This window comes from Toxorhynchites rutilus, chromosome 2 (genome assembly GCF_029784135.1).
Source record: "Toxorhynchites rutilus septentrionalis strain SRP chromosome 2, ASM2978413v1, whole genome shotgun sequence".
NCBI lineage: Eukaryota > Metazoa > Arthropoda > Insecta > Diptera > Culicidae > Toxorhynchites > Toxorhynchites rutilus.
Window position 1 is genome coordinate 93,581,454 of NC_073745.1, and position 26,246 is coordinate 93,607,699.

The 26,246-nt window shown below is 35.8% G+C and overlaps 1 protein-coding gene across 1 annotated transcript; it reads left to right on the plus strand.

The window, feature by feature from the left end:
* Window positions 1–2,934: 2,934 nt before the first annotated feature.
* Window positions 2,935–23,330, plus strand: LOC129765939 (protein lingerer-like). The gene is made up of 5 exons (XM_055766394.1): window positions 2,935–2,955; window positions 3,187–4,611; window positions 9,947–11,056; window positions 22,482–22,596; window positions 22,663–23,330. Exons 1-5 carry the CDS (start codon window positions 2,935–2,937, stop codon window positions 23,328–23,330), a joined length of 3,339 nt encoding a protein of 1,112 aa, XP_055622369.1.
* Window positions 23,331–26,246: the final 2,916 nt, after the last annotated feature.

Here is a 26,246-nt window from a genome sequence, read left to right on the forward strand (position 1 = left end):
TTTCTAGAAAGCTGAGGATTTTTCACATAACATTTCTCGAAACCAGAGAGGCGTTTTTTTTGTTTTTGAGTTATGATTTTCAAATTCAACCGACGGTTCGAAAAATCATTATTTTCCTCTCTTTTCTACCACAAAAACTCATAACTTTTGAACAACTGGACCGATTCAGATGATCGACATATCAATTTAAAGTCAATTAGATAGTGTTTTTTGAAACAACATTAGGCTTGCGATAGTAATTGGATTTTGATCTTGAAATCATCGATTGTATCAGATTTTTTATAGTTTACATGGTTTCGGGATCAGTAACGCTATATTTTTTCTTGAAAGCTGAGGTTATTTTTACATAACATACCAAAAAATAAAAGGTTTGTTATTTTTTGCTTATAAGTTATGATTTTTCAAAATTAACATGTTTTCAGCCTTCGTTCAATGATTCTATGCGACAAGACAGGATTTATGCGACTAGAATCCAATTAATTGGCAAATATGTAATTTGAAAAAAAAAAACTAACTAATTGGCTTTAATTTGATATGTTGATCGTCTAAAATGGTCCAGTGGTTCAAAAGTAATTAATTTTTGAAAGAAGACATTTGTGGAAAAAAGGGAAAAGGAATTTTTGGACCATCGGTTAAATTTGAAAAATCATTACTCAAAAACGGAAAAAAACGCCTCTCTGGTTTAACATATGTTATGTGAAAAGTTCTCAGCTTTCCAGAAAAAATTTAAAAAATGAAGCGCCCTTGGTCCCGATACCATGAAAACATTAAAAAACTAATACAATCATTAATAACTAAACCAGAATTCAAATTTTCTGTTGCTGTCGACCAGCTGATTATCTTTAATTTGATATGTGGATTATCTGAAACGGTCCAGTAGTTCAAATGTTATGAATTTTTGAAAAAAGGCATTTTTGAGAAAAAGTGGAAAAATGGTTTTTTTTGACCATCCTGAAATGGAAATGGGCACCCTAATAAAAAATTAAGAAAATACGGGTCTAATGTTTTGCGAAAAAGAACAAAATCACCACTGTTCACGAGAATCTGAGAACCACTATATATAAATATACATATATTCATATTTTTTTTCGTGCATAGAGTGAACGCATAAGCATGGAATGTAAATCTTTTCTGAGCTTTAACTCTCAAGTTTGGAAATATTTTACGAACAAGTCGTGATCTTGGTGTGTGTAGATGTAATGTACAAAAATATCGGGAAAAAAAATTATTGTTTTATGTTTTTCCAGAGATATTGTGGACTAACACAATTTTCTGTCAATTTATTCTATAGGAAAGCTAATGATTCTTATCAAACAGCTTTTATTTGATTCCAATAACGTTCCTTTAGGACCTTTTAATACAGAGATATTATTGTTTGAATGAAAAAAAATCTTCTTCGTCTTTGATGATTAAGGTAGTAACCCGGTGTGACGGGTTCAAGAAATAGATTTTTTTACATTTTTCGGAAGAAAAACATCTCAAAAACATACTTAAATAATTTCAGGCCGTTCTAGCTAATATAAGAGAGCGCGCCGTAGTGTGTATGAAAGCGTGTGACAAAACTTTAAACGCGTTTTTCTCAATACCATGTTTTCGAAATTTCGGGGAAGCACTGACTCAAAATTATTCAACCGATTTGGCCAAAAATTTTATTCGTTATTCTAGACACACATATCTAAATACGTAACTTTTAAAACATTTATTTTTTTAATAATAAACTATTTTATTTAAACAATTTATCATTGTTATTAGATATTAGATTTAGATTTAGATTTTGAGAACATTTTTCACGAGTTCGCCATTCTGTTTTATTTTTTTCATGTATATTATGGGTTAGTTTATTAAAATAAAGTCTGCAGAATAATAATCTTTTTGAATTTTTCATTTCAGATGACTTCGGAATACTGTGTGCTTCCCCGAACCAGCTCATCTTCTTTACGAGTCTTTTCGACTCTGACGTCAAATATTAAAAACAAATTTATGTAAAATAAACTAAAATATTTTTTTTTCTATATTTTGACACACTATTAAAAACATGTAAAAATTTTAAAACGATCGCATTTTATTTTCCTGTTAAAAATTTTTATGAAAAAACGTCGGAATTTCGGTCGTCACACCAGGCTACATCCTTAATTGTTTAATAAATAATTATGCATCGCAAATCGAAAGGCAGTTTTGAAAACCTTTTTGAAATCGGTGCAAAAAATTTCAATCAACTTTTTTTCGTCAACGTAACAAATTATCCTTGTACAGAATTTATTGCAGTTTTCATAAAGAGAGTAGTGAAAGAGTTATGAGTTTTTAAAAAAAGTCATTTTTGTAAAAAAAGGGGAAAAATGATTTTTCAGACCATCGCTTCTGATTGCAAGAGAAATACTAATTGTATTTGAAATCACCTCACTATTATAATACTTGATTGCAACGTTAATTGGAATGTCGGCTATCTGGTTACCATCACGTATCAGCATATTGATATTTTCGGGTCATGAAGTATTTTCGAAACGAAGAAAAAAGATTATCTTATTCCAGCCCGCGAAATCTAAAAATAGGTATCCGAAAGCAGATCTCATAATATTATGTCGTATAATGAGATTGCATAGATGACTTTTAACTTGTGAGCGAACGAAGCCTCTTCGGATAGCATTAGCATGTCAGGGTCGAGTAGAGGAGCACTTTCGTGCTGACCTCACCTCCGCCACCGCGAATAGTGCGAGAATTTACTCCGATTAGAGGGTAGGGGGATGAGCATCTGCATAAAATGTACCAAAAAGTGTGTGTGCTCGAATTATGCTTGACAACATATATAAAATACATCCTGGTGATAATTCGATTATTTATATCATAGTCATCTTCTGGTAAAGACCTCATTCGTGGGCGAGAAAAGACATAAAATTTTCTAACTAGATTTCTGCCAACCACGTTTCTTCCAACATGATGACGTTAGATTATAGTGTGGTAAGTTGAGAGGAAAATAAAAATTAATTCAATAATTTCGTCAAGTAATTGAGTGAAACATACTACTTTTATGCTATATTGCTGAATTTTGCTATCAATTCATAGTTTTCTTATCTAGAATCTAGAAACATTCTTCTAAACTATTTTATATTTCAATCAATGATGTCAATAATTTTAATTAAACTTTTTTATTAGGAATGAAATCCTAACGCATTATATTTTAATTTCAAGCTAACCATTCTGACGATAGCAGGAGCTGTAATTGCAGAAGCACCCATAACTATCCCAGTGCGAATTATCACACGTAATTCTGGTTCCGATGGTGTTGGTGGAGCACTTTCTGGAGGATCTGGAGGTGGAGGAGTTTTCGCATCTTATAACGGAATTTCCGATGTGGCTCCACTCTCAGTCAGCAGCGGAGGATTAAAGGAAGCTTCCAGTAGTGCGCAATCGTCTGCTGGAGCGCAAATTGATGACGCTCTTCTTGAAAAGTTAAGACAACTTTTTCTGGAGAGTAACTCTGGCAGCTTGCGGGGAAATAGCATTGCTTTTGATGATGGGAGCTCGGCTGCTGGATTAAGTGGGAATTTAGGTGCAACAATTGGAGGATCGAGTTCTTCTGCTGTTGGTGGTAGTCTCAATGCGGGTTCTCCTCTAAATGCGAGATTAATCATCATCGATGGCTTGAGGAACGCAGGAGAACTTTCCGGAAGTTTTGGTGAAGGGTCGGTGATTGCTAATAGTGCAAACTCGGTTGCTGACAATGGCATTTCTAACAGCCTTGGGAGAGGACCTTTATCTTCCGGCAATGCGGCTTCTTCTGACGGTCTGGGTGGATTACAACCTTTGTCTGTAACCAATATTGACAGCAGTCTTGTAGCAAGAATTGAACAACTGCTACTAGAAAACAATGCTCAAGGGGGTTCCTATGAACAACGTCCTTCTCTCGACAGTGTCAGCTCCGGTGTTGCTAATGGTGCAGGCGCGACTGCAGGATTATCCGCAGTCGGTGACTCAACATCTGGCATCGGTTCTTCGTCGTCTCCCGGATTGATCCTAGATAGCAGTGTGGTTCAGAAAATTAATCAAGTGCTTCTTGAACAGAGCTCCGGTGCTAGATCTGCCAGCTCAGGTTTGGATTCTGCAACCATCGGATTCGGAGCAACTAGTGAAAGTTCGGGTGGTGGTGATTCTGGATCATCAGCTGCTGCTATCGGCGTTGGATCCAGTGGAGCTTCGAATGTGGCCCAGCCATCAACAATAGTACTTGATGACAATCTTCTGGCAAGAATTGAACAGATACTGCAAGCACAAGCACAGGGAACCAGCTCGGCGACCGTTAGTGATGCAACAGTCTCATCCACATCAGCTCAGTCCGGAGCTACCTTAGCTATTCAAACCATTCCAATATCTTCCATTCAAACTCAATCCTTGGGGTCTTCTCTTGGAGGATCTTCGTCTCTTCCAATCAGTGAGCTTGGATCCTCTTCCGGAGGAACAATCAGTTCCTCCCAATCAATTTCAGGCTCATCTGCTGCACTTTCAGGAGTTTCTCATCCTTTCTCTAGTTCATCTTCTGTGGCCAACTTACAACCCCCACCCGCTAGACTATCCATTCCATCAACCTCCTATGGAGTTCCGACATTCACTGGCAATGTTCGTGGACCCTCTGCCGCTCGTTCTTCATTTCGTGCACCATTCCGACCCTCACCAGTAGATCCGTCTCCATCTTATCGTTCTTCAACACGTCCATCACAGTTTACCTCTGGCTTAACTAATCTGTTGACCATTTTGGGATTGCGTCCCCGCCGTCACTGATACTGTTTCTTGTCTTGTTAATTATCATGTTAATCTACCAAAAATAATAGGTTGTAGTGTCTGTTGTAGATAATTGAAGGTAGCTGGAAGTTGATAAATACTGTTAGATGATATGAAACGAATACATTACTAGTGCAATGAGTTTTGTATATTTTGTTGTAATAAGTCAAGTTGAAAGAAATCAAAATTCGGCCATGGGGAGAAAAAAATAGTTTTTATTTATTCATTAAACTAATCTGGATGCATCGCAAAACCCATGAACCTGAATAGTTTTCCAGTTCAAACCCCGAATGGGTAATTTTCAACAGTTACAGTTTCGGAGATATTTTTTTTATAATGGACAATATCGACAAGAAAACGAAAAAAAGAAAAGGAAGTTCCTAGGAATCCTTTTATATAATTTTTTTATGCCCCATCTAAAAAAAGGCATTAATTATTAGTTTACCAAGAAAACAGAGACAAAGAATATTACAAATATGCAAACTTTATATTCCAGAACCAGAAAAACACACAACAACTGCATGGAATGTAAAAAATATGTTTGTTTCGAGCATGCAATTATGCTATGTTCTGATTCTCACACTAATGAAACCACAATCGATTAATACGTTTTTATGTTATTTTATAGCTCTTTATACTTCCATGGATTATATTCAGTTGCTTATTTTTAAATAAAAACAGTGAAAAATTATAATTTTGTTATTTGTGTTGGAGTATCCAAAATGACTCTATTTTGAGGAGGCTGAATTTGATGACTATTAAATCATAATAAAGACAAAGAAAACATATTTTTTGGAGTTGTTTCATTCAATCATACCCTCTTCTTCAAATAAATGCCAATAAAGCCTGAAAAAAACACAATGGCAACATTACAGAGAAGTTCAATTTTCGGTCTGTGACACCGTGCGCGAGTATACGTGTTAAGATTTTGCACGCGAGTACAGGAGGGTTAAGCTTTTGCATTTTATACGACTCTAACATCGAAAAAGGCCTTGACTCTAAATACTCTCTCGAGGAACGTCAATTGGGAGCCTCGCCAATGCTTTCGTCGGGTCACTAGCTGAATGACTGATGCATCGTGAATGAGACAATCATATTTTGTTTCATCAACACCATTATACCACATTTCTTAACTACCTCAATCTATTTTTGGCAATGCATGAAAACAACTACATTGTGTGCGAGTGATGTAAAAACACAGTAGCGCTCTCACCCAGACAGCATGAAAATTGATGCTAGGTACCGATTTCCAGACAGCATCTACGCATCCAGCTGTCAACAGTGTAATAATCATTATTCGTGCACTCAAAAAATGGAAAATATATCTTCAAATATACCATAAACAATAACCAAAACACCCGTACACTTCACTTTTTTCCTAACATACGAAAACAAATCACAAAAGTTTATTATTTTTCGACCTTCCAGACAGGGGTCCCCCCTTAAGTTGCTTTGGGTCTGCTGGTCTTTTATACATTAATTTGCCTTCTTAACTCACCATTTCACCACCAGACGTCGACACTGTACATACGTCATCGTAGATCTTGATGTGTTAAATTCTCAATACGATTTGATATGTCAATTGAGGGGCTCAAAATGAAAGGGGTGTAAGGGACATCATCGATTTCTCTACATCGACTCTCTCTCTTTTGGTCGTTTTTTCGGGCTTCGTAAACAAAAAACAGAGAAAATTTTTACTATCTATTGTATCATTACTTAAACAAAAATTGAATGGGAAACATATTAATAATTATTATAGTTACAAGCTGATGAAGTGAAGATATTCAAAAAAATGTTGTGCCATGGCGTACACGATTCTAGCCCTCTAAGTTATCTGGAATAAAAAAATGAACAGATTCTGCCGCTACCGCTATCGCATGAACCTCCGACAAGTCAAAAATATGTTTTTTTTTGACAAAATGGCGTTTGTTTGAAGAAAAAAACTGTTTAAAGTGTTTTTTTACGTTTTCCGAATTTTAAAAACAGTAATATAGTGAAATTAAACTTAAAAAATGTTATTTTTCATTGGTTAATGTAATTGAGAGATGCATACAAATTGTATTCATATAAATACTACATAAATCGGTTCATTTGAGCTTAAAATATTGTGTACGCTAGTTTGAAAAAAATTGTTTCGAGAAAAAGACATTCAAAATTCATTATTATGGCCATACCAGATTAGATAACGTATCTGCGAAATGGCTATAACTCGGTAAATAATGAGATTTTAGGAAAGTTCTGTATAGAGTTTATTCTTGAATGCCTAAACTTCAAAAATATGAAGAAGAAAAAAATGATTTTCTTCCAAATTTCTAGACTAGGATATTGCCTTAATCTGTAGTGATAAATGAAATCAGAATTTTCGCATTATATGCGATTTTAAATATAGACAATGTATACTTTGATCGACATTATATACGATTGTGACTCGATCTCACTTTATATGTGACCTAGAATATGCCAAGTTACGCGATTTAATGTTTGCTGGAACGACATATCCCAGCAAATATTATTCGTATAAAAATCTATCAAAGGATGCATCATGTGTATCCGAAATCGTATAAGATGCAAAAGCACGATTTTCCATATCATTGATGGATTATGTCGTATATGGGTATGACAATCATCCTGGTATCGCGATATGCAGTATTATATACGCACATTATATTCATTTTTATAGCACAGTCGGGTCAAATCACATATCAGTGTTAAAAGCAACGTATCGCCTCCACTTTTGCGTGTATATGCCAGTTATATGCATAATATATCATCCAATGGCTTCCAATTATAGCTGTTCATACGATTTAATGTTTGCTGGGATAATTCAAACATCAGAAAAGTGAATCGTGATTATCGAAAGAGTCAATTGGTTACTACACTCAATTTTTGGGAGTAAATCAGACGATTCAGAACGTGAAAATCGAGAAATGATTTCTATGGTTATGGTTTATGATTATTGCATATTCCATATGGTGCATTCATTCAATTCTTCCTTAGGAAAAAGTGCGTATCATTTTGGTTTCATATCGTACTATTGTTGTATTACTGCTGACGTTGGGTAAATTGCTTTTTGTTTAAGTTGAAAGTCTATTATTTTTTTTATAACTTAATTAATTCATTCTAGTAACGAAGTTTGTTCAAAATAATAACATCAATCAATGTGATTAAATTGCATTCAAAATAGAAAGACTACCTATAATTGTAGTCATAAAACATTGCACAATTTGCACAACTTTCTTATCTTTATAGATTGAATATCAACATAGTTCGACAATGTTGTAGTCCCAGTTATTTGAGACATCTTTGTGGAACAAGGTTTTTTTCTATCTCTTTAAATAACCGATATAGCGATTTTTTCAAGGTTGCGTTAGGGTCACCATAAAAAAAAACTGTTTTTTTGCTCTTTTATATTTCAAATTTTACATTCAAACTGTCTTCGAAAGACTTTGATAACAAACTAATACAAACTTTTTGCGACGCAGAATTTGTCAATATTTCAACTTCACTCAAAATTATTGATATTTCTTTTTTTTTATAATTTGAAAGAACAAATTTTACTCTACATAATATGTGAATTTCAGAGATAATCGATTTAGCGCATTTTTCCAAAGTTGCATTAGGGTGACCATGAAAAAGCGGGTTTTTTTGCTCTATATTTTATATTTCAAATTCTATATCAAAACTGTCTTCATTATCATAATCAGTCAAAATATACATCAAAATTGTCTTCATAAGACTTTTAGAGCTTATCAAGACCAACATTTTGCGATGCAGAACATGCCTATATCTTGATCCTATTCAAAGTTATTGATAGTTTGTTACCCAAAAACTCATGATTTCAATTTTAATTTACTCAAACACGAGAAATAACATAGTTTTGAAAATCACACATCATGTAGAGTGAACTATGCTCTTTCAAATGCCACCAATAAACTTTTGCCAACTTTGTTTATGTTTGCCCCAAAAAGAATGGTAAGCAATTGCAGAGAGCGTATTTTTTGGGAAGAAACAACAATAACTTTGAGTGAAGTTGAGATATAGACAAGTTCTGCATCGCAAAATGTTTGTATCAGTAAGCTCTAAAAGTCTTTCGAAGACAGTTTTTATGAAGAATTTGAACATTGTCGAACTATGTTTACCTCTATCTATAAAGATAAGAAAATTATATTTTGAATTTCATCGAAAATTTTGGTCACCCTATTTTCGATAACATGAAAATGAGCGCTCTATTATATGTAACAACTTTGTCGAAGATAGTTTTTGTCTAGAGAATAACTGTCGAGCTCTAAATGCTAATTTCCACTCAAATGCACCTCCTGGACCATTGTGCATTGTCAGCAGATGGGATCCATGAATGGTACCATCAAATCTCATCGTGTGATAGTTTTATTCATCGATAGCCATAAAACTGACCTGCGGCCACCACTTTGGCTTGATCGCGTTTCATGCCTACGCAAATCAACGTCCTGAATAAATGACCCGAAATTGGCCACATAAGTCGATAGACTTGCTAATTCGACCTTTTCTTCACGAACCGGAGCAACTTCGAATCCAGTGCATCTTCGAAACCCACCACTTGGCATGTTCGTTCGAAGGGAGAAGGAGTGCGTGTGACTGTCGTTAAACATCATAACATAACATCTTTTCCACCATTTTTTGGGATCTGCTTCTTTCGAAATGTGCACCAGTTTCGGCAACCGGCATTGTTTAGCGTGAGAAGCTGAGAAAGTGCTCAGACGTATGGTCGAAGGATCATGATATAAAAAGATCACTCAACGCGCTGGGGTCCATTTGGATTGTTTGTTAAGTCAAAACTGTCGCTCGTCTAGACAGCAGGTGTTCCGCATTGTTTGTTATTGTTTGTTTTTTAGATTCTATGCTGATACACGTTGAGTGCGAACATGTTAGGATTTATCGGGGTGAGTGAAGATAAACAAAAATGAATGTTCAATGTTCAAAGATGCGTTCAATTCGCATCGCGAGTGTTATTCGTGAATCATTTTTCCTTCGTTCAAGCTTACTCGAATAATGTGATCCAAAGTGTGTCAATTAAGTTCCGGGACTGATAGTGAAAATGATTTTTCTAACAAGTTACTTTAATTATTTGTTGATTTCAATCGCACCTCGTATTGCATACGATTAATATACCATTTCGTTGTTTGTTTTTTTTCAGTTTATTTCTCTAATCATGGTGGCAGTCGCCCAGCTTCCGTCGGGTAGTCTAACGCCACTATCGACGCAGACGAATTTGGGTGCACTCCATGTGCCAAGCTATTATGGCGGTAACGTTATCGGTAGACAGTACTTGCATGATGTCGGTGGCTCATTGAATGCTCCTTCAGTGATTCATACGATTCCTGTCAGCAACAGTCAGTTGTCACTAGGGTACTACGGTGGTTATGGCGGTATTCTCGGCACGGAGTTATATGGATACAACCGAGGAATCAATGTTGCACCAGCTGGAGGATTTCTTAGTTATTCTACTGGACTAGGATTGATCCCTTCCAGTGGTTTTTCATCGAGTGGCAATTTATTCAATAGCTATAACCAACACTACCCTGGAAGCTCGTTAGGATATTTATCGAGTGACATTGGCAGAGAGCTACGATTTATTCCAAGTGATAATTTGGCATACACTTATCGGCTCCCCGCTAATACGTTACAAGTAGGACCTGTTCAAAGCGCGTTGAACTTAGGAGACTCTACGTTATCTTCAGATGTCATCAGACAGTCGACACCGAATCTGATTTCTCCTGGTGATGCTAGTAGTAGCATTCGCGAAGGTTTACATGAGGGTCTCGTGAATGCAGCCAGCAGTCATGGTTTACCAAAAGGACACTACAATGATTCTAATAAACAACAAGTTACAGGTTTCAGTAAGAATGCCATCAGCACCGAAACGTCTGACAGTTTTGGAAAAAATCCAAAAACAATTGGTAGTGCTGAACCCACTAAAAACGCATCGTCTGGTGAAGTGGTAATTTTCGTTCTTAAAGATGACTACGATGGAGAACGTAAAGACGGCTTCAATGATGGATCTGGGGGTAGCAGGTATTCTGATGGCGCCGATGACAGCATAATAGTTATTAACGCTGGCGGTGAAAATTTGAACCACTCTGGTAGGCAGGTTGCCGCTGATAACAGTAAGCCTATCATCAAAGCAACGAACGATGTCAATCCAGCTACAAAGCTCCAGAAAGTGCCTTCAGCGTTTGAGAATTTGCAGGCCAAATCATCACAAGCACCACTTTCTAGACCCGTAACTGCTTCGCCGCCATTTAGAGTACTGTCACCATCTGGAGTCCATACGCATCAAATGCCAATCCCATTGTTCCACCGTTCCCCCAGAGTGGATAGCGTTGGTTCAGGTTAATTTAGATACCAAATATGTTGGAAAAGATTCGCTGAATCTACTTTAAGTATTAAAGTACAAGTTATTATTATAATTAAGTTGTATTGAATTCGGAATTATGGATAATTTTAAGTTGCATGTTATTGTTTTTAAGACTGTTTTGTTACCAAATACGAATAAATGTATAATTGTACCTGATTTTCCTGTGTTTCTTTGAGACAATGTACAACAATCCTCTCGATTCAATCAGTACACAATAAACCGGCGATATATGATGTATTTATCTTGTTTTTCAAACGCGACGTCAGAGGCAACCCGAAAAGGCAACCAAAAAAACTTCTCTAAAATAAATCGGAACGAAAAAAAAATGTTTGGTCTTTCATCGTGTAACCCTCCGAACAATCGAGACATCCGAGAGAACTCCTCTATTTTCAAAATCACAGAAACGTGCATATAGAATAAATCGCTGATTTGACTCATCACATGCACAATTTTCTAGAATTAAAAAAAAAATCTACACAAGGCGGTGGATGTATCACCGGCTAACAATTACGGGTGCTAAGATTTCAAAACATTAGTGAAAATATATATCACCTATGCACAACTTACTTGAGAAAGTGAACAGCTGTTGTTCTACCAATGTAAGTATTTAATGTTTCTGGGATACGATTTGTTTTGTAAACAAACTGGATAATAGCCGAACAGCGATGTTGACATAACGTTCCACTTTTTGTAGATTACCTTGGAAATTGTATTTTTTTCACTTGTTCTCTGCCACAGAATCCGATTTCACATCTTCACTATCAAAGCATGTTTTGAACAGTATTAGGGATGCCTAAATAATCAAACATGAACATCGGAATTTAATACTTTTTTTCACTAAATTAAGATATAATTTTCTCATGTAGTTTACATGTAATTCAAAGCTTCCAACGAATTTAGAATTGATGCATTTTGTGAAAAAAACGATATTATTCTCTTAGTGGTAATTCAATCACGGAATCGTTTGGGTTAACTTTCGAAAATAATACATTTGATGGTCAACGTTATCGTGTAGCCAATCTATCTGTTGCAAAAAAAAAAAAAAAAAGAAAAACATTCGACCATAGACACGCTAGAAAAAATTAAACCCACATAACTTCACTATTTGCATAGAATTTGCGTGTTCTGCTGCCGAAAATCTTTTCCAAGGTTACGCCAACTTTGAATACATCTTTTAAATATTCATAAAAAATAGTTTTCAGCGTTGCAATATTTTAGCATAAATAGGCACCAACCAGCTCTGGCTAGTGATCGGTTCGGAGCTTATTTATAAACGGAGCTGCAGGCGCTCGATTTACATATAAATATCTGTGCAGATGTAATCTATCGTTCAATATGATATAATTTTTGATTGTGTCATGTTAAGAGGAATCTCTTCACTTTGTGAGCTGTTGAGTGAAATGAGTAACAGAGGAGCGATGGAAGTTCAATAAATTTGTCATTGGGATCCGCTTAGATTTGAGATCCTGAAGATACAACTAAATCTCAGTTTTTCCTGCAGACATGGTTGAACATGTTAATGAATGGTATACTACTACTTCTTTTCAGCGCGGCAATTTGGAAAGCTTTGTTGAACCAGCATTCAGAGACAAACCTGTTTCTAGCAACATCCAAAAACGATGAAGCAGGACTCGAAACGTGTTTCTTAGCATACGAAATGTTCATGGTCAAGCTATTATATGGTCATAAAAAAGGAAGACTGGACTGCTTAGAATGATTCTTCTTCACCGGTGACTTACGAGTATTCGGAAGAAAAACGACAGATGTTACCATAGAAATCGAAAGACGATTTTCGTACATCCTTAGTCATTTCATTGAGAGAAGAGGTGGACTTTTTGGTGAAAGGGAATTCAATGCGAACGGTAAACTAGATCGACGACCGTCAGATCGTAAAATTGAGATTTTTGTAATTCCTTGGGAGATATTTTTGTATTTTGCGTAGATGTTTCTATCAACCCGATTCACTACGAATATATCATAGTTTGTTGTGCTTTAAATTTCCCTTAGACGGCATCTTTTGGCGCTAAATATAGAATACTAGTATTCCAGTTTCACATTCTTGAATCAATGTTACTACAGTGGGCGAAGAAAAAAAAACATGCGTTAGCTTTTTAAAATATAATTTGAATAGAACTTAAACTTCTGAGTACATTTCAATCGGGATTCAGACCAGGTCATAGCACTCAAGGTGCAATTTTGAATGTTTATGATGATATTCATAGGGTAATCGACAAAAAGGGACTCGCATTTAGTGAACGTTTAATACTTATTATGAAATACAAACGAAACACACAATGTTTACACTATATCACGTAATATTTAATCTGGGAATTGAACATAGTGACCAGAGTTGCCAGCTATTTTCAAAAATCATAGCAGTTCTACATTTATTCAATTTTATATGTTTTGTTTTCGCGTAGCTTATAAAAGTTTATTCTTCCAGAACATATTTGATTTCACATCGATAACTATTCAAGGTATTTTTTGTGCTGTCCATAGAGTCGATATTTTTTGCTCTTGATGGAATTTTGCAAGGCGTCGAATCTGTGATAATTTGAAGATGCAATATCCGGTTAGTTTAGCTGGTGGAATAGTACCTCCTAGCCAAATTCCAAAATAATTAGTCGTTTGATGTCTGATGCCAGCGGAAATGTTAACGTTTTTTTACAGACACGACAGAATCCGATATAACCATCTGCACTCTGTGCCATCCACGATAAATGCCTTTTCCAAGATAATTGGCATTCTCTGGAATGTTTCTGACCAGCTTCGTCAACGCTCTCACAATCCATAATTTAACTGATTTGAATATCCTCGAAATGTTCGACGTAACAGACATCATCTGACGTATCGATGGCTAGAGCTAGAGTACTGCCACTATCACTGGATTCTTCCTTCCTTCCTGAATTTCTCCTTCTGAACTAACTGCTTCTCCGGAATCGCCTCCTCCATCGGAATTGACTCTTGTTCCGGATGCGACTGACTTGGAAAATTTCATGTGGAAAAAATGCACCGATGATTTCTAACATAATCCTTCAACATATGATTAACATCATATACAAACCACTTTTTTAAAATACTTCAGCAAACTTTAATAATAGTCGACACTATAGCTTCGAAAATGCGAATAGATAGATGTTAAACGAAAGAAAAGAGTAAGGATGCTCAAACACTGTTTGACTGAAGAGAACTATTTGACACTTTTTGACTCCCTTCATTTGGTGAGTAAAGATTCAGTCCAAAGTATATTGATTTCTGTGCTGTAGTGATGTTGTAGATTTAATGAAAAAAAAAATAATGAAAAGGTTCCTGCAAAATTCGTCAATGGTAAAAATTGAACTCTATGGCCACTATAAAAATACGAGAAAACAAATATGTTCTAGGAGGATAGAATTTTGTGTAGTGTAGAATGTAGAATAAATTTAAATATATGTAAATCTTATATATAAAATTCTCTTGTCACGATGTTCGTGGTTAAACTCCTCCGGCTCGACCGATTTTAATGATATTATACTCAAAAAACTTGGTAGGCATGAGAATAGGTCGTAAACTATATATGATACCGCTAGGATACCTATTACTTTATATTTCATACCGATTAGGGTGGATCCATGCAAATAAAATCTGAATAACTTTGTTTTCGTATTTTTTTGCATAAATTTGGCTTGAAAAAAAACTTATAACCATATATAGCCAATTTTCACCCTCATCTCCTTTTTTATCGCGATATATGTATTTTTATATAAACGATACCAAACAATCGATTCGTCGTTCGTTTTTTAAACAGGACGAATTTATTTACGTTGTTTGATGCCAGATGGCACTTCGTCCTCTTCATCAAATTTCACCCTACACATACGCAAGTAACCTCAATTCGACTAAAACTAGGAATATCGCCGGCGAGCTGGAAGCCTTTTTGGATGAGCACAATGAATTATTGAAATTATTCTAATCACACCCATGCTCGGAATGCAAAATAACAGTCACGCTATTGTCGTCAATCCTGATAAAAAACCGATTGAAGAGCACGTGTGTAGATCCAATGCACCACAGTTACTTTAATTATTAGGAACATCATTACTCATTTTGAATTAATATTTTAATATTATGTGGTTGGAGGAGACGAAACAAACAAAAGATTCATAGAATAATCGTTAAGTTCGGACTGTTTTCTAAGTATGTAAACAACATCGAGTAATGATTTACATCCAAATTTAAGCAATTTAAATTTATTTTCGTGTCTGCTAAGTTGATACAGATTAAATTGCTCCACGAATACGGATTACTTATTTTGAAGTTTATTTTGCGCCGAGGCAAGGTTGCTACATTTCATAGCACGAATGATCAGATTTCTGAATGCAAAAGACGAATCCTGAGATCCGATCGATCCGGTCCTTTTCTCTGTACATCATAGATCTCATCTCCATCTCCACATCACACTCAGGTTCGGGAAGTTCCCACGGTCCAATGCAATACACGGTAAAATCTTGACGTATCTGCTCGATATCGACGTGGAATGTATCCTTCATCGATCATAATCAATTAATTTTATAGATCGTTGAAACATTTGAACACACATGTATTGCAATACATTAGTTATTTTTTATTCAACAGTCAAAATATTCATATATATATATATATATATATATATATATATATATATATATATATATATATATATATATATATATATATATATATATATATATATATATATATATATATATATATATATATTTATATATATATATATATATATATATATATATATATATATATATATATAAATATATATATATGTGTGTAAGGTTTTACGGGACACGAAACGTTTCTATGATGAATACACTCCTCCCCCCTCTCTAAGGAGGCTGCCATACAAACGGAACACAAACTTCTGCATAACTCGAGAACTAATCAAGCACAATTTGGGATGTGAGGGTTTTTGGGTATGAGAAATGTTTCTATCATGGTATGACACCCCTCCAAACATCAAAATGCAAAAGACGAAAAAAAAAAATCTGAAGGAAAAAGGGAAAATTCGGAAAACTAAATTCCCATATGTTCTACAATCACATAGTGACAAGTACTGTTAGTCCATTTGATGTTTGCGCTAGCGAAATTGATCTTTGTTCGAAACTGGAATTGGATTTCAATGTGATGAAACGCACTCTTATACCTTCTTCTATCTATACCAAAAAAAAATGGATCGCCGGATGTGTTGATAAGAGCGGAACTCGAGGAAGGAATTGTCTGATTTAGGGCTGTCTTTATTATATCATATTTTCTGTATAAAACATTTATTCCATGTAACGAAGAAACATGTTATTTGCAAGTGGTTGAAAAATGTTGAACGAGAATCGTGAATCGTGAGAATAATCTGATATTATAATGATGAATTTTGTTAGAAATACTAGATATTTTAGAGTAAAAGGTAAATTCAACGGAGTCGATTAAAAGATAAATCAATGAACAGCTCTGCGATTGGACCCATAAATTTGCTCATAGTAAGAAAACGTGAATGTTTGATAGAGTTGATAACAAAAACCAAATTTTGGGCGGTACGAAGTTTGCCGGGTCAGCTAGTTTTCCTATAAAAATGTAGTTTTCGATTTCCCAAAAATCGACACGAACTTTCCAGGCAACCCAAAATGAGCTATACTGATTTATTCCTGATTTTTATTTTCATTCTTCCTGATTTTCTAAAATTATAGTTGGCAACCCTGCTAGAAACAAATATTCATTTATTGAATACCTACAATTTTTTTACGATCTATTTGTAAAACCTATGAGTACATGGTTACGTTTAATATTCCAGTTGATTTTTTTCCATGTTCGACGTTTGATATTGTTTACACAGTTGATAATTGAAGAGTGACAACCAACATGATTTTTGTGTCAAATTCAAACCATCTTTATCTGTCAAAAAGTGTCAAATATATACGAGTACATTAAGCATTATATAAATGCGAACCGGAGAGCTTCTCAATTTTTTACACGATTTCTTCTTGTATTCAGGAATTGTCTTCAGTTCACCTAGCGAATTCGTTTTTATGTCTTCAATGCAGTCACGGGTCCTACGAATCGGTAATTTGTGTTGCGCAAATATAAAAAGGTTACACGGAGCCATATCTGGAGAGTACGGTGTTTGTTCAATCACATGATGCAAAATCCAAGTGTTCTCCCTCCGCAAATCTGACTGTTTGCGACGAGTTTTATCTCTCAGTTATGACAGTTATCATTTCCTGCCAACAAAACTTTGGCAAGGGTCCCAGTATATTTATTATGGACCATTTATTTCAGATATAGTAAAAAGTTAAAAAATCAGGAAAAATCAGGGTCATTTTATAAAAATCAGGGAATATTTAGTATTTGTCAGGGTAACAGAGAATGTATTAAAAAGTCTGGGAAATCAGGAATGCTGGCATCTCTGATTGTGACAGTAACTTAACAGTTTAGCCAAATAAATTCATGTTATGTTTTTTACAATCGTAGTAAATATTTTTCTCTGGCTCGTTCAGTTGAAAATTCTAAGGAAAATGTAATTCGTGTTACTTTCCTAGTTCAAACAACGTGGTCCGGTGTTTGAACTTCAATTCTGATGATTTTCTCATAAACCTACATCAAAATTGCTATAAGAACTCATCAAGATAAATCTCGGAGGTGATCTGGCGCAGTGTTAACTAGTGATCCCCGATAATCGTTCGATTAATAGATTAATCGAGTACTTCCTACAGGAATCGATTATTAATCGAACGAATACTGCACAACCAATAATCAAAGCGAACGAATAATTTACGTCGATTAATCGATTCATACCCAGAGAGAGAAAACGTACGATCGCTGCAGTTTTATCCTGACAATCAATTATTATCTTTGACGCTCCCCTAAATTCGTAATGAAGCTCAATGCCGTCATGTCAATGTTATTTGAAATTCGTTTACGAGTTTAGGGGAGCGTAAAAAATAATAAATAATTTCAGGTGGAATGATTTTTTTTTGATTCCAGATAGCTTTCTGGCAAATGATAAATATGAGTCTAACTAATTATTTCTCAGTGTGACGATTAGTCGATTAATCGATTATTTGGGGCGATTAATCGTATCGAATAACAAACTGCTGAAAAGTATTCGATTAGCTTTCAAAAAGCGGGGATCACTTGTGGTAACATCCGTACCTCTTACGCTAAAGATCACGAGTTTAATTCCCACTCCCGACATTCTTCCAAAATGGAAGTAAAAGTGACGAACTAGCCAAAAGTGTTGAAAGTCACTTTAATACAGCCAAAAAAAAGTAATACAAGCAAAAAAATATAGACTGAGCCTAGGTGCACGGACGGGATCTTGACATAGAACTGTGATTCTGTATAGTAATTGCGTTTTTTTTCATTGTCCAAAATCTATAATTTCTATAATTAGATAACGTGGTAGATCCGGAACCACATTCAACAATGTACACAAAAATACCATTAAAGCCATTACTACCCTTTTCTTCTGTTTATTAAATTATGCAGAAGAAGACAAGGAGTCATCATTTATCATTTTTAAACACAAATTTAAATAGTTAAGATCTACATAAATATAAGCCCAAGTTAAATAAATATATGACTACAGAAATATATTATAGATAAAAATAGATAAATCTCTTTCGTTGTCACGTTACCCGGAACTTTGTTTATAGGGGGCTGTAATAACTTTATAGCCAGGTGATATATATTATGTATCCTATGACCATTAATTGCATTTTTTACATTACCGAATAACATGCCCGATATCATGATATCCTGGACCAACAGTACATAAATTGTTAGTAGCAACCCCTATACGATAAACACATAAGTTGAACTCGAATTGATTGCACAACATACAATACAATACAATACAATGAACAGTCAGAAGTGCAAAGAAGTACTTCAGAATCATTTACTGCTGTTTTTACATCAAAAACAATGGTATAATTGGGTAATTTGGCATCAATTCGTGAAATCCGGAAAGTCATGACATGGTTTGATGAATGAGGGCTTCAGATTCTGGACTGGTCAGCTTGTTTACCAGATCAAAACTCTACCAAGAACTTATAAGGAGTGATCGGACGACTAGTAGATACAGCTTACAAGTAGTATGAGTGATTTGAAGAGCTTAAACGAGCAGTATCCTCTGCGTAGAACGAGATACACACTACAGCATGGTTAAAACAACCCCGAATGGGTTATTTGAACTGATTGAGAACTAAAAATGACCTACGAATTAGGAACTTATTGTAATTCATTTGAAATTGACGTTAATTTCGTAATAAAGCGAGAATTTTTCCATCTGGTTGTATAGTTATGAAACACTGGAATTTTTGTTTTTTGAATGTTGAACACAACAATGAAGTTCCAATGGTCAATCTTTTAAATGAAGATAGTTGTTATATCTTACACTGTATACATCAATTCAACCGACATTTTTGTATACATCAATTCAACCGACTTCTTACATATCTCTGGAAACTCATAAAAAATGAGTGGTTCTAGAGTCGTGAAACGCAGTGTACAACTGATAAATACCTATTACCGGAATAAGCATCGATTCACAATGTTGAACTAACGCCCGAATGTAGACAAAAAGATTGCTCGTTGCGTCAGGGAGAAAGCGAGTGATTAATGCAATTGAAAAAATATACCCATTTTAATCGTCAAATTGTTCATCTTCTTTACTATATTTTCTGTTCGCGTTTCAAGCAAAAAAATCTGGATAAATTAACAGTCCAATGGTATACAACACAACATATGTCGCAATAACGATTTTGAGTAATATGTGTTTGAAAACTCTTAATGAATCGTTACATTTTTCGTAGAGTTATCCTCCTATATGGAAATCAAAGACATAGTCATAAGTAAAAAAAAAAAAAATCGAGACAAACATCTTTCAATGCAGACATTGTCAATATCTTAATGCTAGTCGAAGTTATTGATGTTTTATTACCCAAAACTCATGATTTCAAAATTTAGTTTACCGGTCGATGATTACAGACTTTTTTCCCGAATTCTAGCATTGTTGCTGAATGACTTCAACATGAATGGTCAAGTAGGTCCGGCAAACGAAACAATTGATCAATGGAGAGGCGATATAAGTGAATAAATATTTCCTCTATAACAGTCGCGACCAATATAATATTTAATTTTTGTAAATAATTTGAAACTCCTTTATAATTTTTGTGATGCTGAAAACCATTCAAACCATAATCCTCTATTTGCTGCTACTTTCATTTGAGATATACGTTTAAACTGGTTGGCCAGAGCAGCTCGGAAAAATTGATAAGTCATAAAGAAATTTTACAGTGAACATTCTTTCCTAAATCGACTATGCAATAATTTTCGATATTGTTTCACATTCAATAATATAAAGTATTTATTTTGTACATTCAGGATGGAAATTAATCTGTGTTGAGAAACAACCATTTCTTACAATGTTCAGAAGGTGAAGCGTGCATTTCATCATAATGTAAACATTTTTAGGATAAAAATAATTGCATATAAACGTTTCGAATAATTTATGTTCAGGAACAAAAAAAAAATATATATATATATATATATATTAGGTTAGGGAAAAAGTTATCCATTGTTTTCTCGTTGGCTGATTTTAGTGATCAATATCTCACGTAATATCGATCATAGGCTAGTTTTGGAGGTTAGATTTCACACTAAAAAAGACTTTTGCTGTGTTTTGTTTGTTCCATTCAGTTGTGAGTTACAGGGTATTAACAATGGAGTTCCACAAAGAGAAAATTCGGTACATTATACGCTTTTTTTTTATAAATGCGAAAATGCAAGCTAGGCCGCTGAAATTGTAACTGTTTTTTATGGTACCGATACTGATTTTTTTTAAAGCAGCACACTAAATTAAGATCTCTACTGTCAACAAATGGACCGTTTGAAACTAAAAAATGACCAAAAACGTCCAGAATTGGCCAACAGAAGATGTGTTTTGTGCCATCAGGACAACGTGAGGCCACATCATTCCGTGAGGTTGATGGGTATGTTTTAATGCATCTACCATATAGTCCGGACCTGACACCAAGCAATTACCCCCTTTTTCTCGCATTGCAAAATTTACAGAGTGAAAAGAAATGGCGATCAAGAGAAGATTGTAAAAAATCTAATGCTATAGTTTTTCGCCAATAAGGCCAAGACCTCTATGATAGATACATTATGAAGCTACCTTTAGAATGGCAACACATTTTTCAACAAAACGGTACATATTTAACCCAAATCGGACAATCCGAAGCATATAAAAAATAGTTTTGAATTTCATCCAGAAAGAATGGATAACTTTGACCCCAACCTAATATATTCCAATGAATCAACGAGCCAAGTTTTTATTTCCGGCATAATTTCTGCACCCACATATCAATAATGCTTGATCGCCGGAAATTAATGCGACGCTAATATTGGTGGCATTATCAAAGACAAATGACTTCGGTGTTCTGTGGTTTGTTTCGATACACTTAATTCGGCTGATCAAGTTAGTTAAGATTCCACCTAGATGTAAGAGACGCTGCCACTAGCGCCAAACACGAATCACTTTTCGCCAGATTTAGCCGGAATGCGCGCAACAGTGAAGAAGATAGGTGCTATGCTAATGCCGATCAACCTTTAACTCCGAAGTGAATGGTTTTATTACCAAATCAGATAACAGCTTTTTCGTTATCACCCCAAATAGACTAATGCTGAGATGGAATCGAATGAAACTGATTCGCGTATTGGAAAAATTGGCGGAACCCACTTGCGCTAAAAACAGAAGCCTTCTTCGGGGGCGCCACCTTAAGGCCAGTTTTGGCTTAAACTCAAGTTATTCTAATGTAATCAGAGCGGATAGGTTATCATCATATATAAGGGAGTTGTTGGAGGCAGTTTAGACATTGTACTCATCGCGGTCTTCCAGAGAAGATCTCGAGAAGAACTTTGAAGAAGCGAACAGTTGATTTGCTACCAGTGTAACGATGCTGAAGTTTAAGTTGGTAGGTGTAATGTAGTGTCCGGTGATACCATTGAAAAATTTGGATTGGTACAGATGTGATAAATGGAATCAGTGGTGGATTCAAAAATGCAATGGATAATTTCTCTAGCTGGTTCTATTGAAAAAGAAGAGCACATATTACAGCAAGAGTAGATACATTGATATGTACATCAGTGGCTCCGGCGGTTTTGAATGCAACACATCATTAATTGCATCGTTCAGTTACTCAAAAAAAATTTATCGCTGAAGAATTCCCCTATATGAATATACACATCCAAATGTACCAGGGCGATGATTGTCAACATTTCTTAGTTTCAGCTATCTGTCCTGCTGATGGCAGGAGCTGCTATGGCTGAACCTCCATCGGGTTATGTGTACTCTGCTCCATCGGGAGGCAGCCTGGGTGGTCTTGGTGGAGGACTTGGAGGTGGTGGTGGAGGAGGTGGAGGTAGAAGCTCCGGCGGTGTTACTATTCTGCTTGCCACTGGTGGTGGATCAGGTGGAGGTCTCGGCGGTGGGGTCGGTGGTGGCTCCGGTGCCGGAATTGGCGGTGGATTCGGTGGCGGCTTCGGTGGAGGACTCGGTGGTGGCATTGGAGGCGGTAGCGGAGGAGGTTTAGGCGGTGGTGCTAGCGTTGGAACAATCATTCTGGCCACAGGTGGCGGATCGGGTGGTAGTGGAATCGGTGGTGGAATCGGAGGTGGAATTGGAGGTGGAATTGGAGGCGGTCTTGGAGGAGGACTAGACGGTGGATTCAGTAGTGGAGAAGGAGCTTCCATCGGTGGCTCCGGATCACTCGTCGATGGTGCCGTTCTTGCCCAGGTTCAGCAAGTGATTATTGCTCACGAAAATAGCGGATCCGGATCTATCGGTGGAGGAGTCGGCGGTGGACTAGGAGGTGGAATTGGTGGTGGAATTGGCGGGGGAATCGGAGGAGGCCTTGGTGGAGGACTCGGCGGCGGTAGCGGTGGAGGACTCGGTGGTGGAGTTGGTATTGGGACAATCATTCTGACCACAGGTGGTGGATCCGGTGGTGGTGGTATCGGTGGTGGAATCGGCGGTGGAATCAGCGGTGGATTTGGTGGTGGCTCTAGCTATGCTGCTGCCGCTCCACGTAGAGCTTATGGTGTTCCAAAGTCTACGTATGGAGTCCCATTTCGTCGTTAAATTGCAGCTAGGAACATGAGCGTGATCTTTTAAAACAGTGAATTGTTACCAAAAATTCAATATAGATAGTAAAACAAAAATAATCCATAATTTACACATCCGAAACATCAAATTTACTGTACGCAGAAACCTTCAGCTTTTTGAAGAGTTTTTAGCAATATAATAGAGGAGAATCAGTAAAATCGACTTCATCCGGCCTAGAGCCGTAGAGCCATAATGTTTCCGGGTTCCGTGTTTGATATAGTCCTGAGAGATGAAGGTTGAAGGGATGAAAGAGATGAAGCTTTCACGTGCGTGAAATGTCACACTATATTTTGTGTTTCAGATTCAACAGCGATTTTGAAAACAAGTTTCAAGTTACTCAAAAGTTTACTTGTTTACTCTATTCACAGTACCAACATAATTAAATTCATCATTAAAAAATCATTCAAATATTCACGTTGGATGTAAATTGAAAATGAAAATTTTGCACGCTAGGCAGTAGGATGTTCCTTTATACGTTACCCATACCATACCATACCATACCATACACACCATACACAGACCCATAAAAATAGTCCAACGGTGGTCATTCGTATGATCTTGGTGGTTTCTTTCAATGGGTTGTGGCATGTCGCGGTGTGGCATGTTGTACCGTTTTGTTGAAACCACAGCTCCTGCACATTAGGGTCGCTTAATTGTAATATAAAAAAAAAGAAGTAAAAAAAACTTTTTAAGTTGAACGGTTTAATGTACTAAAAGCCAGAAAATCATTTGGCACGTAGCAGTTAGTAGTTATCACATCCCTTCCTTCATTAATCTAGGGCAATGATGAGACTCAAATAAAATCGTGGGCATATGATGAAACAACTAACTGTGGATAATGCAATTCCGATGCGGCCCACGATTTTATTTTAGTCTCATCATTGCCCTAGATTAATGAAGCAAGGGATGTGATAACTACTAACTGCGACTTGCCTTTTTTTTCCTAGCTTTTAGTACATTAAACCGTTTAACTTAAAAAGTTTTGTTTTCCGATCTTTTATTTTCTAGTTTTTAGTACAATATCTGTATGATTAGTATACTTCTCTACAATAAAACCATACAACCTTTTTTTTATTTTATTTCTTACATAATGTTCTTCGGAATATTTTGATGATGTACAGTATTCTATTAGTCAAATCATTTCATTCGATACCGATATTGAGGGGATTACAAAAAAATACGTACATCTTTTTGAATTTATGTTGTTCATAATGTTGTGTGTTCTCCAAGTCAAGCCATTCAGCCATTTGTTACCGGCGGCCAAATTGGATTTTTCAAGATAATTTGATCTACTGGTGAAGCCCCTTCACTTGAGACCCATTTTGATGGGGTTTGTTTTGAGAAAGTATGTAATCCGCCATTTTGTGGTGACGGCCATTTTGGATTTGCATTCCTCATGAATAACTGTGTCCTACTAGTCAAGCTCTTTCATTTGATACCTATATTGATTGGGTTTTTAAGAAAATATGTAATCTGCCATTTTGTTGTGGCGGCCATTTTGGATTTGCATTTCTAATGTATAACTGTGTTTTACTAGTCAAGTCCTTTTATTTGATATCCGCAAGGATTGGGATTTGGAAAAATATGTAATCGGCCATTTTGTGTTGATTTTGGATTTGCATTTTTCCATTTTTCATAAATAACTGTGTTCTACTAGTAAATCCCTTTCATTTGATACCCATATTGATGGGGTTCTGAGAAAATATGTAACCGCCATTTTGTACCGGCCGCCATATTGGATTTTTTAAATCACGAAATACGCAGCATTATAATGACTGCAGAGATAAAGGTGTGTTCCAAATTTCAGCACAATCGGTCAACAGAAAGGGGTTGAAATTTATAATAATGTGGTAAAGCGCTACAAACATGACAAAACCGTTTAAAAAGGTGGTTGTCATAGCCCTGAAACGGTCATCCTTAACACGTTGAGCAACGCGTCGGTCTCTGAGGACTGACACGGTATTTTCTTTTTTTTTCGCACCGGTATCATCGGACCGATAGTGAACTTTTCGTTCGGAGAGCGTTGGCACTGGGAGCGACAACAATGAAGTTAGAAAATGATTTTAGAAAAGTCAACTATCGATCTGCAGGAATCGATGTGGCTCAGACGAAAACTTCATTGTCGGCCCCTACCTCGGTGGGAGCTCAAATTGACTGGCATTATTTCCGAAGTCGGAACGGACTAATTCACGCACGAAACAGCGATTTTGGAAAGGAGCTTCATAGCTGAATATCGAAAATACAGAGCTTGCAGAGCGAAATAATGCGGTTAATTTTAGAATGTAATAGATCGTATTTGTGCTCAATGTTTTGCTATGGTTTTCTATAAAAAAAACTATTGTTTATTCGACCAAAGTGTTCATTTCTAAGGTAAATAAGAGTTTGAGTTGGAAGAGGAATTGATTTTTATAGATATAACACTAAAAAGGCAAAATACACAATTGGCGCGACATCGTCATCGATGTATTCTCTTACTTATCATTACTTTTTAAAAAGTTAACTAAAAAATACATAATGGCTCCAGAGGCCTTAGTAGATATATTGGAAGTAAATGGAATGAATAAAGATTAATACCGTTTCAACCACCATCCAAATGATTTGTGAACAAATGAAAAATCCAAAAAATTCAAACGTGACATGGCGACCGTTACATTGTGACGAAGGGCCTGTAAGCGATAACAACGCCTACTACGCAGAGACGAACTTGCCCAGGAGGCTGAAAGTCACTGAAATCTATATATATATATATATATATATATATATATATATATATATATATATATATATAAATGGATTTCTGTCTGTCTGTCTGTCTGTCTGATTCTTATGGACTCGGAAACTACTGAACCAATCGATACGAAAATTGGTATGTAGGAGTTTTTGGGGTCGGAG

Excerpts from the sequence above, each read along its gene's own strand:
- LOC129765939 (XM_055766394.1), top strand. The coding sequence starts at position 2,935 with ATGACGTTAGATTATAGTGTG. Across the intron at positions 2,956-3,186 it reads TGACGTTAGATTATAGTGTG|CTAACCATTCTGACGATAGC; the intron begins GTAAGTTGAGAG and ends TTTAATTTCAAG. Across the intron at positions 11,057-22,481 it reads CTGCTTCGCCGCCATTTAGA|CTATCTGTCCTGCTGATGGC; the intron begins GTACTGTCACCA and ends TCTTAGTTTCAG.